Source organism: Natator depressus, chromosome 25 (genome assembly GCF_965152275.1).
Source record: "Natator depressus isolate rNatDep1 chromosome 25, rNatDep2.hap1, whole genome shotgun sequence".
In the NCBI taxonomy this organism is placed as follows: domain Eukaryota; kingdom Metazoa; phylum Chordata; order Testudines; family Cheloniidae; genus Natator; species Natator depressus.
In genome coordinates, this window is record NC_134258.1 from 1,822,345 (window position 1) to 1,838,115 (window position 15,771).

Here is a 15,771-nt window from a genome sequence, read left to right on the forward strand (position 1 = left end):
CAATTTGGTGCTGGCAAGGCTAACAGGACCCCCATTTGAACTGCTGGCAATGTGTTCTCTGCTTTATCTGTCTTGAAAGGTGGCCTTCCTAGTCTCCATTACTTCTACCAGAAGGGTTTCAGAGATCCGAGCTCTTACCTCTGAGCCACCCTACATCGTCTTCAAGGACAAGATACAATTGTGGCCATACCCGTCCTTTCTGCAAAAGGTTCTCTCATAATTTCATAGTAAGCAGGATATTTTTCTGCCAGTCTTGTATTCTAACCCACATGCAAACAGGGATGAACAGAGACTCCACTCACTGGATGTGAGATGTGCGCAAGCGTTTTTCATAGAAAGGACTAAACCCTCTAGGAAACCACACAGCTGTTTGTAGCCATCGCGGACAGAATGAAAGGCCGTCCGGTCTTGGCCCAGAGAATATCATCGTGGATCACTTCCTGTATCCGCACATGCTATGACCTGGTGAAGGTCCCAACTCCTCAGTTGATAGCCCATTCTTCAAGAACTCAGGCATCATCTACTGTGTGTGACGCAGGTTCCAATTATCTGTAGAGCAGCGACGTGGTGGTCAGTCCATGCGTTTGCATCACACTACATCATCTAGCAACCTAGAGATGGTGCAGGCTTTGGCTGAGCGGTGCTACAATCAGCGTGCCAACCAACTCTGATCCCTCCACCTGCACAACTGCTTGGGAGTCACCTACATTGGAATGAATGTCAGCAAGCACTCAAAGAAAAAACAGTTACTAACCTCCTGTAACTGTTGTTCTTCGAGATGTTTCTCATGTCCATTCCAAAATCACCCCACCTTCCCCTCTGTTGGAGTTGGCCAGCAAGAAGGAACTGAAGGGGTGGCGGGGTCCTATATACTGGTGCTATGAGGGGGCACTAGAGCTGACCCAACAGATATCACCGAGGGAAAAACTTTCTGGCAGCAGTGCTTGGGGAGTGCACACCTACATTGGAATGAACATGAGCAACACATCTTGAAGAACAACAGTTATGCGAGGTTAGTAACTACTTTTTACTGTGGATGCATCTTGCATGGAATGGAGAGCCCACAGAGAAGAGCTTCACTTCAACCGAACTTGGTCTGTCTAGGCCAATGGTTTTCAAACTTACTTGATCAGCTCCCCTCCCCTTCTTTGTCTGTAGTTGTTTAGGCCCCTCCCCTCCCCCACAAGTACAAATACCACAACCCAGCTCTGAAGGCAGAGTGGAGAGCAGCGGCTGCTGGCCGGGCACCCAGCTCTGAAGGCAGCGCCACGCCAGCATCAGCACAAAAGTAAGGCTGGCAATGTGAAAAGTGATATTTGTCAATATCACGTTGCACAGCAGACTTAGTGCCCCATTGTCACCCTTACTTCTGCGCGGCTGCTGCTGCCACCCTAGGCTCTCAGCTGGAGCCCCACCACCTTCAGGTGAGGGATTGGGGGCAGGAGGAGAGAGCCATAGCCTGGGCTACTTCCTGGTGAGGGACTGAGGGGGGCGGGGGAAAGGAGAGCCCCATTAGCCCCTTTGCTGTCCCATTTCCCCACCTCCCAGGAGCATACAGCCCTTCTGCACAAACCCCAGCCACCCTGGGGCCGACCGAGAGCTCTACAAAAATCAGAAAAAGCACACAGCTCGTGCCTCCCTTGGGAGGCCCGCCCCATAGTTTGAGAACTGCTGGTCTAGGCAAAGCAATAGCACATTGTTACTGAATGTTCTTATTTCACTTGGTACTGCTCTCTGACCCATTGTTCACTGTTTCCGGCTGGAAAGCTTGCAACATGAAGGTTTTGTCAACACCCATCTGGTAAAGGATGGACTGTCCTCCCTATCCATGGCTAGAATATAATTGTAACTACTCAGAAGAAAAGATCTGGATGTTGGAGACATCTCAATAAAACCCTCTGCTCAGTGTGCAGATGAGGTCAAAACAAACTAGTCATTAAATTATGATAAAAGAATAGAGTGATTTTGAAACCATCGTATCATCATTATGTAAACTGAGGGAACACTCTCACATTGAATGCTATAGACAGTTCTGGTCATGTCATCCCAAAAAGGATGCAACTAGAATAGGAGGATCTAGGGAAGGACAAGTAAAATGTTTGCAAGTATGAAAGGATGTTGGTGTTGAAAAGATTAGATCTCTAGTTTAGAAACGAGACTGAGAGGACATGACAGAGGTATGTAAAATAGTGAATGGTATAGAGAAGGTAAGTGAAGCTTTAATATTTATCCTGCCTCATAATACTAGAACAAGAGAGCAACCAGGAAAATTAAAAGCCAGCAAATTTAACGCTGATAAAAAGAAATACTTGTTTGTACACTGGTGGAAGTCTTGGCCACAGAATATTAAAGCTGTGAGCTTAGCAGGTCACTGTGTGCTCGAAAGCTTCTCTCTCTCACCAGCAGAAGTTGCTCCAGTAAAAGATATTCCCTTCCCTACGTTGTTTCTATAATATCCTGGGACCAACATGGCTACAACAACACTGCATAGCCTTTGTTTGGCAATGTGTCTGTTTATACTCTCTTGTGGTTTTGGGTGCATCGTATCCCACTCTGCTTTTTCTTAATTTTAAACGTGTTGTCCATGTTTGTTTACAGAAAATGCTTGTTGCAGTTCTCTTGGTAGTTTCCTTTAGGAACATCCCTGTAGCTTTTTAGTCTCAAGAGTGAGGAATCTGTTGAGCTGGGTATTATTGCGTATATACACATTAGCCTATGTACCCTGTTCACCACTGGAAGTTGGTTTTTCTCCTCTTTAGAGTATTTTCACTTGTTGCCATGACCATAACCAACGGTTAGAATGCGGGTGAGGGTTGGAGGCATCTGAGTTTGACAGCAAGGGGTGCAATAAAGCACTGACTGCAGGAACCCAAGATTGTGTATCTTCAAAGAATGATTTATAGGAAAATAGGCTTCTCCTTCCAAGTAAGACTTGGATAAACAAATGAAAGCTCAAGGTTTTCATTCGAAGAACCAGAAACGTAACACACACAAGAAAACAAAAACTATTTTATTTTTTTAAAGGTGAGAACTGCTTGATGGGATATAAGATGTTAGTCATCAGATCACTTGGATCTGCTCAGTAAAGAATTGTACAAGAAGTGCAATTTTTGTATATCAGAAAGTTTGTTTTGGGCACTTAATGTGTGGACTACCAATGTACAGAAGCCTTGCATGCTTCAGTGTGCTTTTAGTAGGCTAACAACTTTCTCAGCTATAGCATAATACTACACAGTAGTTATGGAGTCACATGGAACCACAAATTTAGATTGTTAAATATATAAGTGCATGGGATCACAGTTAAAATTGTGCCTTTGGCCTTAACTTTGACACTTGCTGATTTTTTGAGTGCTTAACTGTGCAACCCTAATGCTTCATTAAAATAATTTTATTGATTTAATTTCCTAGGTCGTCAGAATAGAAGTGGGGGATGAAATAGCTACGGGTGTGGGACGTTGGTTGGGGAGGGAAAGAAAAAAATAAGAAAAAAGCAAAACAGAAAAGAGCAAAGGTTCAGAAATTCTGAGACACCTCTGGCTCATTGTGCAGGAGGAGTCAAGACCGGATTCTGGGGGAGAGAAAGAAGGGGAGAAATGTATATTGGGGGTGAGGAAGGACAGGCATATTGGGTCTGGTTCTCTTCTCATATGTGTGTAAATCAGGAGTCCACTCCAGTGAAGTCACTGGAGTTTTACTCGTGTAAAATGGGTGTAAATGAAAGTAGACTCAACCCCATTGGATTTACATTTTAAAATAGTACTATTTTTAAATTATACATTTATGGATAATCTATATTTGGCAGAAGAAACTTTACAATCAATATTTAAAAACAGAAGTGGCTATTTAATAAATTAGAAATGATTTGTTACTGGAATTAAACATAATCAGTTATGCAAATGTGTTACCAAAATTAAATCAGAATACACTGGAAGTGACATTAACGGTGTACCTAGGAATTGGGGGTTATTCCAGCTAACGTGCACTTTCTAGGGAAACTCTAGTAGTTCCCTGCCTACTGTGGTAGGGACTACGAGGTGTCTGCCTGTCGTCAGGCTAGCAGCCAGTTGGGAGCAGGAGTGTTTCGCTGCTGCGTTATGGTGGAGAAGGGTTCAAGCTGTGTCTGCTGCCACAGAAACCCCTTTGTCTGGTGAGACCCCGAGACACTGCTGTAAAGGCAGGATCAGCTCTAGGAGGGAATTGGGCACAAGCCCCTTGTAGACAAAGATAAGTTGATTTAAGGCTGGTTGGGGCGTATGGGAGGGATTCTTGGCCTATTTTTAAGCACTGAGTAGTTCCATATTGCTGCCCTAAGTCATCCCTAATAGTGTATGTGAGTATCTAAACCAGCCTTGTATATCCTGTTTGATTGTCACATCACCAGGCAACTCTTTCATTGCCTATCTGTTCTTATGCAGTTACCCATTAATGTAGACACATTGCTGAATTTAACTCTTCTCTCATCAGCTGCCAGTTTGATTGTCCTATGATAAATGGGGAAGGTGAAACATTTTACTCTGACTAGAAGTTTTGATGCTTATATAGAAAATATTCAGTTGCTTCCCTTTCAAGTTAATTTGCTTGATTGTATTGAACTTTTACATGAAATATTGTGCTTTTTATTTGCTAGGTTCTCTCCTATGGGTGTAGATCACATGAGTGGGCTTTCTGGTGTAAATGTTCCAGGAAACGCATCTTCTGGCTGGTGTATCTTCATCTACAACCTTGGTCAAGATGCTGATGAGGGAATCCTCTGGCAGATGTTTGGCCCCTTTGGTGCGGTTACCAATGTGAAAGTTATTCGAGATTTCAACACCAACAAGTGCAAAGGTTTTGGTTTTGTGACCATGACAAACTATGAAGAAGCTGCAATGGCCATAGCAAGTCTTAATGGCTACCGCCTGGGGGACAAAATCTTACAGGTTTCCTTCAAAACCAACAAGTCCCACAAATAACTTGCTCGTGCTTTTTGTATGGAATAGATAATTGAGTGACAGAAGTTTAAAACATTTTTGTTAGTGTAAAACTCATTTTGCGCCAATTTTCACAAGTGTTTGTCTTAGTCTAAATGAGAAGTGAAAAAGGTTTTTATACTCTGGGATGCAACTGACATGTTCAAATGTTTGAAATCCCACAATGTTAGACCAATTTTAAGTTCCTTAAGTTATTTCATTAAAAATATATATTAAAAAAACCATAAAATCTTAAGTAGATTGCATTAACTAGACCCTCTGGATGGTGGTAAAATTGGAGCATGCTTTCACTTATGAGACTAACATTTGTTCTATTGAACGTTGTCTGCAAAAACTGGAAGTTTTTTTTAATTTTTTTTTTTTATTTTAAACTATCAAGTGGACGCTGTTAGTATGGTCCTCCCCTCAGTCCCCAATAGCCTGGTAAAAAAGCTGAGAAATACTGATGTTGGCAGTACATTGCTTTTTAAAGTGATTTTCATTGCTACATCTAGTTGAGGATTAGACTTCATAACATGCAGGTCTTGTAAGTAGTAGCATGCCAGCATAACTTTTAACACCATTGATGAGGTAAGTTGCGCACTGAACAGTGGCCAAGTTGTCAAATCAAAAGGTTTTACAAAAAATTTTAAGCCCAGTTTTTCATAGGAATGGACCAAAGAGTTTCAGAGAAACTCAGAAGATTTCAGAGTCAAAACGAAACTCCAAAAACAGTGTGAATATGTTTTTTACTTTATCAAACTGAATTTCTTCTGTCCAAATATTTAATGCATGATGCACTACTTACTGGTACATTGTAATGCAGCAAGATAATTATTCAGTTTCAAAGATCATTATAGTTTGAATTCCTAAGGGTAGTTCCATTTTGTAAAAACAGTTATAAACATTTGAGCATTGTATTTCTCGCATCCCTTCTAACGAGTGCTAGATTTTTCTATTTTAATAGGATTTTGTTTTGACAACTAGCTTTACTTATTGAACACTCAGCAGAAAAGTACTTACTACTTGCAAGTTAGATATTAACAAAAAACTGATTTGTAGATTTAAAGATTAATCCCCCAAGTTTTCTGCAGACTGCCTTGAAACTTTGAGTTGTTCTGTTTGTTAATTTTCTTTTGCTTTTTTGTGTTTTTTGTTTGTTTGTTTTTACTTTTGCATTTAAGACCATTAAATTTGATTTTGTTTTGCTCGAATTTTGTTTTGTTTTTTATTTTATATTATTTTTTTTGCCAAGTATTGCACAAAGTGTCCAATATTAAGAGTATTGCTTTAAAGTACTACAGGTCTTCATTAAAATTAAAATCCATTAATCTGTCCTTTTGACAGATCAGTAGGAGAAAATATTTGTGTGAAAACAAAAGCATTACAATAAATGTCGCATAGAAAGTATGTGCCAGACACTGAGTTAAACACACATATGTTGCTTTGTAGACAGACTGAACAATATTTCTTTTATTAAAAATGTGCTATGTAAGGTATGTAGGTACATAGTTAGTGAGCATGAGTAGGGACTTCACCTGACAAACTATTGCAAGAATATTATCTGTGTTTTGTCACCAGAGTTCAGAGGAAATGCAGAAATTGGGACAACTTGTCAGCAATTATCTTTTGAGTGAACCTGTGCCAATCCCAAAGAGCTAATGAGTAGTCATTTCAGATTCTGGGGGCAGTCCCATGCAGAATTGTTTTTGTTTGTATGGTGCCCAAACATTGGCTCTTTAAGATCCTATCTTGCATCACAACTATGATTTCTCTTTTTTCAACATCAGGGCCTTCAATCCTGTGCTGGCGCTGGAATTCTGTGCTCTCCTTTCCTATACTTCATTGTTTGGTTCTTTACTCATTCTTCCGTCAGCTGTTGGCCTTTCCTTTTAATCTGCAGCATGCACTATTTGCTGTCAGCAGCCGGTCATTTACTGCCCTAATGATTGGCTGTTTGTGGTTGTACACAGCCTCTCTCTGCTGGCTTCAGGAGAGCCCAGCAAGAGCAGAGCTCTTTTCCAAGAGCTCTAGCAATGTTGAGTGAGCTGCCTTAGCTCTAGTGCAGTATATTAAAGTGCTTTCTGCTGCCTAATGTGTGCTATCTTTCCGTTTTTGCCATTCCCATTTATTCCATGCCCCAAACCTTTGAGAAGCACAGTCAGCATCAGACAGTTGTAGGATAATGTCCTCCAAAACCAGCAGCTGCCACCAGGTAAAAGGTAGACAGTGGGCCCTCTATGAGCTCCTCCTTGCGCAGGCTGCTATTTCCAGTGTTTCCTCTCCATCACTCATGTTTCCTTCCAATGAGTCCTTCTTTTCCTGTATCCTGTGGCGAGATACTAGTTTTGGGGGGTTCAGCAGCTGTATCAGGGTTACTTTACGCATATCTCCATGTTAGATCTGAGGTTCTTATTTAAATAAAGTCCTCTCACTGTGTCCCATCAACTCTTTTACCAGCCCTAGACTCCTCCACGAGAGTGCATTTTTTAAAGATCCAAGAACCTTCCTTGTAGTTCCCTTCATCTCATGGCTCATTAAGAAACATTTTAGTGGGAGCAGGGCTGCTGCTGTAAAGGGCATGGTAGATAGTTGCACAGACCAGTCTTTAAAATGAGATTGATGCCTTTGTGGTATTAAATCATTAAAACTGCATTGGCCCATGCAGCCACATCAAAAGCTTCACTGTTGTGAGCTTGCCAAACCTTGCTCTTAAAACAGAGTAATGGCAACTCTTTGCACTATCCTCGAATACTTGGACATTGCTCTCCTTTGTTGGCTGCTTCGTACAACATTACCGATTTTTTTCCTTCCCGTACACCTCTGCTCAGTAAGACTGAGGCACAATGTCCTGGTTTCACACTTGGGGATGCAGACTCTGTTTCTAGAACCCATCTGGTCCAAGTTTCCTTTAGCAATTTTGGGGGGAACCCTTAATCTGTCAATGAGGCCATTCACCTGAGCAAACTACCGTTCACCTAGGCAGGAGAAAATCAGGAAGAGGTACATTCATTTAATTCCTCCGGGGATAATGCGAGACAGATAAAGCTACAAATCTCCCTTTCAGTCCTCCAGGTCTAGGGGCCACTTTATATCTGGCGAGAGACTGTTCTCAAAGTCCTTTTTTGTCATTGTCCGTAACGACTCCAATCTGACTCCCCAGGTGGAGAGAAATTGAGGCATGTGTTCACATTACTTTTTGATAACTAACCGGATGGCTAGTTCTGACCCATACCAGACCTGCTTTCTCTCAGTCCCTCTGTTTCCATCCTGAATCCTGCACTCTTTACACTCTCCATTTTAATAAGATAAATCAATGATTTCTTCTGCTTGGTGGCTTAGAAGTGTGCATGCCTTGGTGTGCCCAGTCATCCAGCCTACCACATGCTTCCATTTCTACCTGGACCAACCACTTCCAGCATTGCAGTTGTACTTTTTGGCCTCTTATCCCTCAGGGAGTGTACAAAAATCATAACTATCATCATACCCATCCCTAAGACAGAGGGCATCCACAGATTTCATTATTTGGATGACCAAGTAATGCAGATACCTTTCAGATGGCACATCTATGTTTCCATTTGCTTTTGTCTGTTTTCCGTGATTCTGGCTTCATGAACTTCCCTATTCCTTCTCAAAACCTTGTTAATGTAGGTGCCTATTTTCACACCAGAGGCATGATACATTTCTCCTCAGACACAGAAGGCAAGTAAGATAAAGGAAACTGTCAGGTCGTGCCTGCTGAACCAATTTATCCTGATCAGTCTCTATAGCAGGCAAACTGCAATGAGTAGCACTACATATAAGAATTCTTCTGGCCTTCGTTTTGTCTGAGATAGTTGGAAAGACTCCCTGGGATCCTTAATGTACTTTCTCTCCAGGTCCAGACATCACTCCAGTGGTGTTGCATAAGAAATCCCTATTAAAGGGCAATTTGCTATTAGAGTAATCTGTTTCCAGGATAATTCTGTCACCAGAATTACAAGGTTTCAAAGGATGGAGTGTGCACTTGGGTCACAGACTGTGTCAAGGATTCTAGTTCAAAGAAGCTAAGAATCTAAATTTCATGGAACTAAGGACAATAGGTCTGGAGGGCACAGGGTTTTCTTCATTACCTCTACTCACCAGCCATTCTGATTGAATGTGAAAACAGAATCTTTGCAGTTTATATAATCTCCAAAAATGAGCCCATTTTTAATTCATATCCACCTATGTTCAAGGCAACCTGCATACTCAAAGGGACTGACAAGTGAGAACATCAATAGAACAAATCAGTGATACTACGGACCTTTTTTATGTGGGTCTATCCACAAGTGGATCTGTTTGCTTCATTTAACAATATTCAGCTACCTCCATTCTTCCCCAAACACAGAGGTTCCTGGGTTTTGGAAGGTGGATTCCTTTTCCTATTGATCAAGCACAGTTGTTTGCCTTTGCTCCTGTAGCACTCTTTTGACTGTTTGGAGACTGACAAGGATGATCCTTCAGAACCTTGGGTACTCATCTCAGCTGATAGAAATCGTACAGAGGGCATGGAAGACCTTCCCTCAGAGTTGGATGACTGATCTTGCTGTTTGCATTAATGCTCTTCCATAGATGTGTACACTTCTCTTCATGCCACTCTGTCCTTCATCCTGGAATTTCAGTTGGATGGGAACCTTTGCTGGTCTGGCATCATTCCTTCTGTTTACCTGTTCTTTGTATTTGTTTATCTTTCCAAGCATTTCTTGGGGCTGTTGCTCCAATCAGGCTCTTGTAGGGCCAGAGTTTGGATACTAAATACATTGTCTGCATAGGGCTTCTTCCAGAATTTGATATGGGCATGGCTACCTGGCAGTTCTTGCATGACTGGTGGAGTTTCACTCCAAGATGAGACAATTTTATAGGTAAGGCAAAACTATCCTAATTATAACCATGGAATGACTTCTAAAACTCCATTAAAATGTTCTGGGCTTTAGCTATTGTTAAGACATTTTTTAAAAGTATTAGATTAAATATTTTAATCTGGTAAAATTCAATGTTTTCAAAAGAATTCAAATGAATTGAAAAAGTATTCAAAACTGGCTTTTCCCAGTCCGTCTTATTTATATTAATATAATATAAGTAATATTTCTTAAACCCTCCAACAATTCACTTTTTGTTTGCTTCACAAGATCCCATTATGGATGGCATTCACCCTTGTGTAGAAGGGTTAACAACAAGGCCCGTGTGCCACTTTAGCCTTCACTATAGGCTTGTGTTGGTCAGTAGCACAGGGAATTTCACTTTAAAAGCAAAAAATAAATACATAAAATTATTATGCTGCTATGTGCTTTTGTACAAGATGCAAAAATAAATACAACTCTTTCACATGAGCTGGCAGCAACAAAATAATACCGAGAATCATGAAAGCTATGAACTGAGATGAAGTAAAGTAACTTCTCGTAGTGGTTTTTAGTCTGTTCCAAATATATTGACCCCTTGATTCTCCTATTTGCAAACTGTTCCCATGCACTAAAGTAAGCAGGAGGGTATCTTTATCCTTGAAGCTGTTGCATCGTAAGATTTTTGGTTCATTTATTATCCTGTGCCCCCACTCCACTATGAGGTCTGGAGGGGGGTGGTACTGAGCCAGAACAGTCATGGTGCCTCCTGCCCCTGAGCTTATGGCAACCTCTCCTCTTCAATTCTTTTGGTTTGGGACTGTGAAGGATTTCAAGATCATGCTGGGGATGGAAGGGGAAGAGTAGGAGGCATCATTCTCCAGAGCAATATCCCCTCAGTGGTGTATGTCTACACTTTTTTCTTTCCCCTTGGTTGTTTTTGGTTTTTTTCAGCACATCCGCATCATGATAGTATCAGAAAACACACTGAAAATATTGAGGTATTCAAGTCCTTGGAATAGGATATGAATTTCTCACTGCAGTTAATTGTAGGTGGTCAGTATACGGTCATTTACTTTATTGCAGGTGACCAAATGGGTTTGAATACCTTTACTCCTAAAGGTTTGTAAGTCAGCTGTTTTTAACATTGTTTTTATAGGAGCATGCAAAGTTGTAGCAATGTTACTTTTACAAAGCAATTCAAAGTTTTAGAATAAGATACTGTAGCTGTTACTATAGAGACAGCTTTCAGCAATTGAATTAAGCCTCAACTAAAATGTCACTTTTTCCTAAAAATGAAATCCAGTCTTTGTGAATGCTAAATTTCAAATGTGAATATTTCCCAGCCTTCTTATAAGCAGTTACATAATTTTATGTTTAATGTTCTGGTTAGGCAATAAAATGGAGGTTCTTCAAAAATTTCAGAAAAGGGTCTCGGCTTCCGTATATGCTAAACTGGAATGATTAAAGTTAAATATGTACAGTTTATAATTGCATAATATGTACTTCTAATTAATTTTATAAGGATGTCCCCAAATGTACTTGATTAGTTCTAACAAAAACTTGCTTATTGGAATTAGGACTTCTAAGAATTACCTGTAAAATGTTAGTTTGTGGAAACTTTTTTTTAAAAAATGCACAACTTTTTAATGAAATATTGGTGATGATGTCATGGTTTTCTGTAATTCTCAAAAGTAAAACACAGAGCACCTTCCACATAGGGCTTTCTGTCATAATACTACCTCTGATATAAGGTTACCGAATTTTGACTTCCAAAATGGGAAGTTTGTATTGTTGTTGAACAAGCACCTTATTACACCATTTCAATTTTGGGGGGAGGGGGCTCCTAACAATTAGTTTTAGGGAGAAGGGACCAAATTCACGCCTACTATGGACAGGCACATCTCCTTTTAAGTCAGTGGAGTTGCATTCATTTAGTCAAGGACCGAATTTGTCACTTAGTGTGTACCACATTTTCTTTAATCTCTATATTTGTTGGCAGAAGAGTCTTCTGCTGTGCTTGAAGGCAGGTTCCTGAACATTATGTCTGCACTTCCTGTTAATGCTGGGAAATCCCAGCACCGTAGGATTGATAGAGGAATATATTGATCAAAAGGCTAAGCATTGTGATCTATAGTATATGCTACTGGGTTTCTGCTACATTATGAAAATACATGGATTTCAAAGAAAACACAATGACCCCACTTCCATTTTTAAGTTGAGGTACTTGTGTAATGCACAACTTAGTGTGTCCAAGGTATAACCAATAGAATTGAAAATTGAAGTTTAACATCTCTCTAAATTTCTTGTCTTAGTTCTAATCAGGTACAGCATTATTTTTTCTGTACGGTTTTTTGTAGCATTCATATGTAGTAAAATATATTTAATAAAAAGTTAGGTGTATATTTTTCCCTGTGCATGATAAAAACACAATTGATGTTAAAGCTTTTATGATCTCTAAAACAGAACACAAAGCATCCAGTGAGTGGCTTTGCCTTTAAAACTTGTTGTTGCTTTGTTCAATCTTGCTGCAATTCTCTGTTGTATATCACACTTGGTAAACAATTTACAAGGACAATTTTAACTAGAAATATTTTTCTGTTGAGTGGAATTTTCAACACTAAATTCTTTTGCTGATGATGGAAATTCAGTAATAGTGGAACAGCCACCTGAAATCTTGAAATATTGTTACTATGTTCACATTTTAGAAACTTCATTCTCATATTAACTATTGTTTATTTTTAAACATTTTTAAACAACCTTTCAGTGATAAAGCTAAACTTTTTCACTTGGTCATTAAGAAGAAAATGACTTGAGACATTTGAAGCATCATAAGTTGGGATAAACCTTTATTTGACCAGTAAGTTTGAATAACATTGTACTTCTAGTCTATTTACTGATTTCATTTCCCTTAACTTATGTAACCTTTTGTTTATAAAGTAATCTGTTTGTGGGACAGAAGGCTTTATCAATTGTTTCCCATACTGTACGCTATATCGTTAATCATTTTGTATATTAGTATGTTTTTAAGTTATTGATTTGTTTTATATCAAATAATTTATTTTTCAGGTACCATTTTTCATTTTAACTTTGTTTTTACATGGGTTTATTTAAAATAAAGTATGACACTGCTTTCCAAATGTCTAAAATGAAGTTGAATCCCATTGTGTTATTTTGAGAGCGTTTATGTAATTATTTTAGTAGTTGCAGAAATGTGCAAAGTCCAACTTCTGTTTGCATTTTGATTCATATTCTTGGAAGTTCTTAGCAATGTTTTTTAAACAACAAAACAACTGAGTTTTGATATTCAAGAACATTGAATCTTTAAAGGACCTATGAAAGAAGAATCAATTTTCTGGAACCGTGGGGGTGGAGTTACCAGCATTCTGTTTTCTAAATGGTATTCTCAAAATTAATAAAAACAAAACACAAAAATGTTTTACTCCATTTTCAGAATTTTTAAAAATACTAAGTAAATAATCTGTAACAGGGTTTTTTGTTTTTTTACCACATGTTCATTACTATTTTTATTAAACCCTTGTTCAAAATGTTTTCATTATGTTAGTAAGTGAACTGGAATGAAAACTAATGTATTTTCAAATATAAAATCACAATTAAGGCTTTTATGTAATATTTACTGAATTGTTCAAATACTTACCTGTTTTCTCCACAGGAATTGGATTATTGTTGTACACTGTACATGAATTTAATTTATTGGAATAGTGACATTTTTCAGAAGCATTTGAATTATGTTCATTCATGAAATGAGATAATCAGGGTTACTACAGTTTTGATTTTTAGTACTTGTAATGTTATCAACAGAGTGGGAATTAAAATAAGACACCTGGTTTACTTTTTACTTTTCAGGTAAAATGTTGTTGTTTTTCTACCAAATGATGGCAGTTACCTTGGCTGAAAGATTTTTATTTTAACCAGATCATAGTCTGAATTGCAAATCTAAGTTTGAAAATTTGAGGAGCTTTCTACCTGAAAATGAGAACCTTCCACCCCGTCTTCAAATCAGATGGGAAGGTGAAGTGAACTTCAATTGATCCCTTTCCCTGCCTCACTTCTAAATGTTGCCTTTTCTTTGAGGCAGTGGTAACATCTAGGTTTTACACACTCATGGCCTTTCTTTCCAAAGGGGTCACTTAATACAGCCTTCCCTGAAAGTTTTGGTTCACCGAGTAGACCAGTGTGTGTTCTTTTCAGTTAAGTCACATCACCCTGCTTTCATTTTTTTCTCTGAACATACTGTGTGTTCAACTGGAACAGTCATTTTTTTTTATTACTTCACTGCCAGAAAGCCTTGCCCTTTGAAGTCAGCATCTGGTGAGATTTGGCGTACATCTTATGTTCACGTTGCTTTTCAGACAGAGAAATCATTGTGTTTGATTTTCTGAGACATAATGTTTTCTTTGAGATCTGTGCATTTGACATGGACTCTGAATCTCCATTGGCCTGCATCTTGTGTAATCATTTATCTCAGTGCAAAGTGGGTGTAAAACACTGCTGCATCAGAATCTTACTGTTTTATACTTACTTTGTATTAATGACTATACAACGTGCAGGGACACAAAGAATCAGGCATGTTGCTTTTGATAATTTGGACCTGTTTGGAAGATGGATTTCAGAGTTGTTCCTGCCTATCATGGTGATCAGATTAGTGTGGCAAACTGTAGATCATGCTGAAATTAACTTTTTCACACTATGCTTATGAAAGCATTTACTACTGACAACCAAAGAGTAACAAGATACTGAATACAACTTAAGTTATACAAAGACAACGCTGGAAACAAATCTAAATCCCATTTATTGGGCGTAGTATATTTAAATGGGGTTTAGATCTTCCCTGAGCTCTTACCTGCTTAGAACCTAAGCTAAGCTTCTTCTCTTTACCTCCTCAGTTCATTTTACAAGCTTAGTTCAATGTGTTGCAGTAAACTCCACTTCCTCAGGTTGATTTTAACTGATGAGTTTTCTGCCCTTTTTTAATGGAAAAATTCATGGAGGACAGAGCTGATGACTTACCTTACTTGCGCGTTAGTTGCTAACACAAAACAGTTAAGCCAAATATACCCCTCCTCACACAAATGGCAACGTACTGCTGGACTCAAAGAAGAGACAACTTCTAGGCTAGATAAAGAGGCTAACTCCAAAATGGAGTTTCTCTTGATACAGGGTTCCCAGAAGAGGGAGACACTTGCCATGCTTCTCCTTTCTAGGTTCTTCAGAGCCTATGCCATCTGAGCTACTGCAGAGAATCAGCTGGGGTCATCTTCCATTAGATTCTAGCCCAGAGGACCCTAAGAGAACAGCAATAGAAGCTCCACTAATTTCCTACCCAATGCTACTTCAGAAACCACCTGAGGAACATTTCCATCTGGTCCTGCCCAGCTGATTGCTCTTGTCACCTTGCTTGCGCGTGTGTGTATAGATATATAAATATTTTCTTTGTTTTAAGGGAGGTAAATATTTTTGTTTTCTCAAGTCTCCTGGTGTCTTTTTTTCTGAGTATTCACTTGGAATCCCATGCAGTAAGGTCTGCCTTAGAGAAGTTTCTTCTATTTTAAGAGAGATTTTTCTCCCCTCTCCAATTTCTTTACTTTAAGGAAGTACCTCTTTTCTTTTCTTTTAAACACCTTCTTCTTTTATTATTTTGCTTCCAAAATCAGACAGAAAGGGAACAAGTGTTGTGTTGTAGGATAACTTTTTCACATTTTCTTACTGTAAATACAAGTGAGTTGTTAATTTGAGGAGTAGATATGTTCTTTCTCTTCACTTCCCACTACAATTACCCTTTTCCTGTGCCTGGTTTAGAAGCTGTTAAATTAGCATAACAGAAATCTGATTCCATTTCTTCACCACACTCCTCTACTAACAGCTCATTGGAGAAGATTTTCTTTACAATAAAAACTCTTCAAACTAAACTTGACACATTTGAGTTAAAATTAGATTGTTTC

General features: G+C 39.0%; 1 protein-coding gene across 2 annotated transcripts in view; it reads left to right on the top strand.

Annotated features, from left to right (window-relative positions):
* Positions 1–15,771, top strand: part of ELAVL1 (ELAV like RNA binding protein 1) — a 157,746-nt gene that overhangs the window by 104,327 nt on the left and 37,648 nt on the right. The window contains exon 6 of one of the 2 annotated variants that reach the window (XM_074939644.1): positions 4,628–13,632. The exons of the other annotated variant lie outside the window; for it this stretch is intronic. Within the exon in view, the coding sequence (XP_074795745.1) occupies positions 4,628–4,952 (325 nt within the window). The 3' untranslated portion in view covers positions 4,953–13,632. Of the gene's footprint in view, positions 1–4,627; positions 13,633–15,771 lie in introns of those variants that run through there. 2 annotated transcript variants of the gene reach the window in all.